The 1,964-nt window shown below is 38.8% G+C and overlaps 1 protein-coding gene across 1 annotated transcript in view; it reads right to left on the bottom strand.

Annotated features, from left to right (window-relative positions):
* The window catches only part of LOC119838908 (spectrin beta chain, non-erythrocytic 5-like), a 57,365-nt gene that overhangs the window by 12,044 nt on the left and 43,357 nt on the right, over positions 1-1,964 (bottom strand). Inside the window, exon 60 of the mRNA XM_038365051.1 lies at positions 19-155. Within this exon, the coding sequence (XP_038220979.1) occupies positions 19-155 (137 nt within the window). The remainder of the gene's footprint in view (positions 1-18; positions 156-1,964) is intronic.

Raw genomic sequence — 1,964 nt, 5'->3', positions numbered from 1 at the left:
GACGGGTGGGGCGGCGGCCTTGGAGCTGGCGAAGTCGCCCTGGTCCCGGAAGAAGCACAGCAGCTGGCCGCACAGCACGCCGTAGTACGAGCGCCACGAGCGCACCGTGGCGCGCTTGCCGCCCACGCCCGCCTCCTGCTTGCGTTCCAGATAACCTAGGAATAAGAATAAAAAATAATTAATAAATAAGAAATAAACTGTAGCGTAAGCGCAATTCGATAAAAGTGCGTATATTTGTCATTTACAGAGAAATTCACGTGTAATAAAAAAAAAAAAAAGGTGTGTGTGCGATTCACACATGATAGAAGTGAAACATCAGTAAATCGACAAAAGAATAAATAAATAAATAAATAAATAAAAATCGTTTATTTAGCAAAAAAATACATAGAATTCAAAATAATCAGTCACGACGATCGTCTCAACTAGGCCTAGACCTGTGCTAGAGACGACCGACGCCTTCCACTCTAGACCTTGACATTAATGCTAAATTTACACATTAACCAATTACAAATAATAAAAAACAAAATCAGTTATTTAAAAAAGATTAATATCAGCATGCAGTGGGTTTATTTGTGTGTGTGTGTGTGTGTGTGTGTGTGTGTGAGTGAGAGAAAGTGAGTGAGTGAGTGCGTTGTATGTAGCGGTTTATAGTACCTATTCTGTATGTTGGATTAGACTTTTATAAAACTTTCGGCCTCGTTGTAGGAGAAGGTAAGTAACAAATTTGTTGTATTTTTCCTTAAATTAGATAACGTCATATTACGGATTGAAATAAGATTATTGATTTTGTTATAGAGAAGTGGACTCACAAAAGCATGGAAACGCTTTGCAGTTGCGGTGTGAACAAACGGTAAACTTAAAATTTTATCCCTGCGTCTTTTCTCACGTGTTAGTTCATTCCAGTTCGTCTGCGTGTGAGTACTTAGAACACAGTTTAGTATAAAGAGCTTCCTAATGGTTAGAACTCTACATTCACTATAAAGAGCTGTAGTGGGATAATATATAGGCTTGGACATCATAACTTTTAATACTGCTCTTTGCGCTCTTTCTATTTTCAGCATTTGTGTTTTAGGTGCTCCACCCCACGATTGAATGCAGTAAGATAATATCGATTGACATATTGCGTAATAAACCTTTTTTAATAAATCTTGGTCAGCTATTATTCGAAGCTTTTTGAATATAACCATGAGTTTGCGAATACGAGATGACAGTATTTGAATGTGGTGTTTCCAGTTGAGCTGATTGTCCAAGTGTACGCCTAGGTATTTAATGGTGACAGTGCGAATTAATTGTTTGCAGAAGCATGGTTTTTCATTGTGAGTATTGCACGTATGCGCAGTTATTGATAAATCCTTTGGTTGTGAAGACTTATATAGGGAAAATGTAACAAATTTTGTTTTGTCTAAGTTTAGAGTCAGAATATTATCTTTCAACCATGACATTACTTTAGATAGACCAGCTTCCGCTGATAGCCTTGTGCTTGTCCAGTCAGTCCCACTAAAAACTAGAGCAGTGTCATCAGCGAAAGTTACCACGTGGCCGTTGGAGAGTTTTATGTTGCATAGCTCATTTATGTACACCAAAAATAATGTGGGGCCTAGTACACTACCCTGGGGCACACCGTAAGTGATATTACACTTAGAGCTAATTGTGTCTCCAATCTTGACAACCTGCTTTCTGTCTGTAAGGTAGCTCTTTAATAATTGTAGCGGCAGTCCTCTGACACCTGCTCTCTCAAGTTTCAACAGTAGTATGGGTATAGACACGGTGTCAAAGGCTTTGGCCAAGTCCAGAAAGACACCAATACAGGTTTTCTTGCTGTCAAGATTGCCCACAATGTGGCTAGTTAAGTCATTTACGGCGTCACTTGTGGACTTTCCCCTTAGGAAACCATATTGGTGGTTAGAAAAGAACTTGGTTTTATGTAGAAAACTAGAGAGCCTTGAATTAATAATTTTTTCTAA

Source organism: Zerene cesonia, unplaced genomic scaffold, assembly GCF_012273895.1.
Source record: "Zerene cesonia ecotype Mississippi unplaced genomic scaffold, Zerene_cesonia_1.1 Zces_u006, whole genome shotgun sequence".
NCBI lineage: Eukaryota > Metazoa > Arthropoda > Insecta > Lepidoptera > Pieridae > Zerene > Zerene cesonia.
The sequence above is the reverse complement of the archived record's forward strand: the minus strand, read 5'-3'. Positions and strand labels throughout refer to the sequence as shown.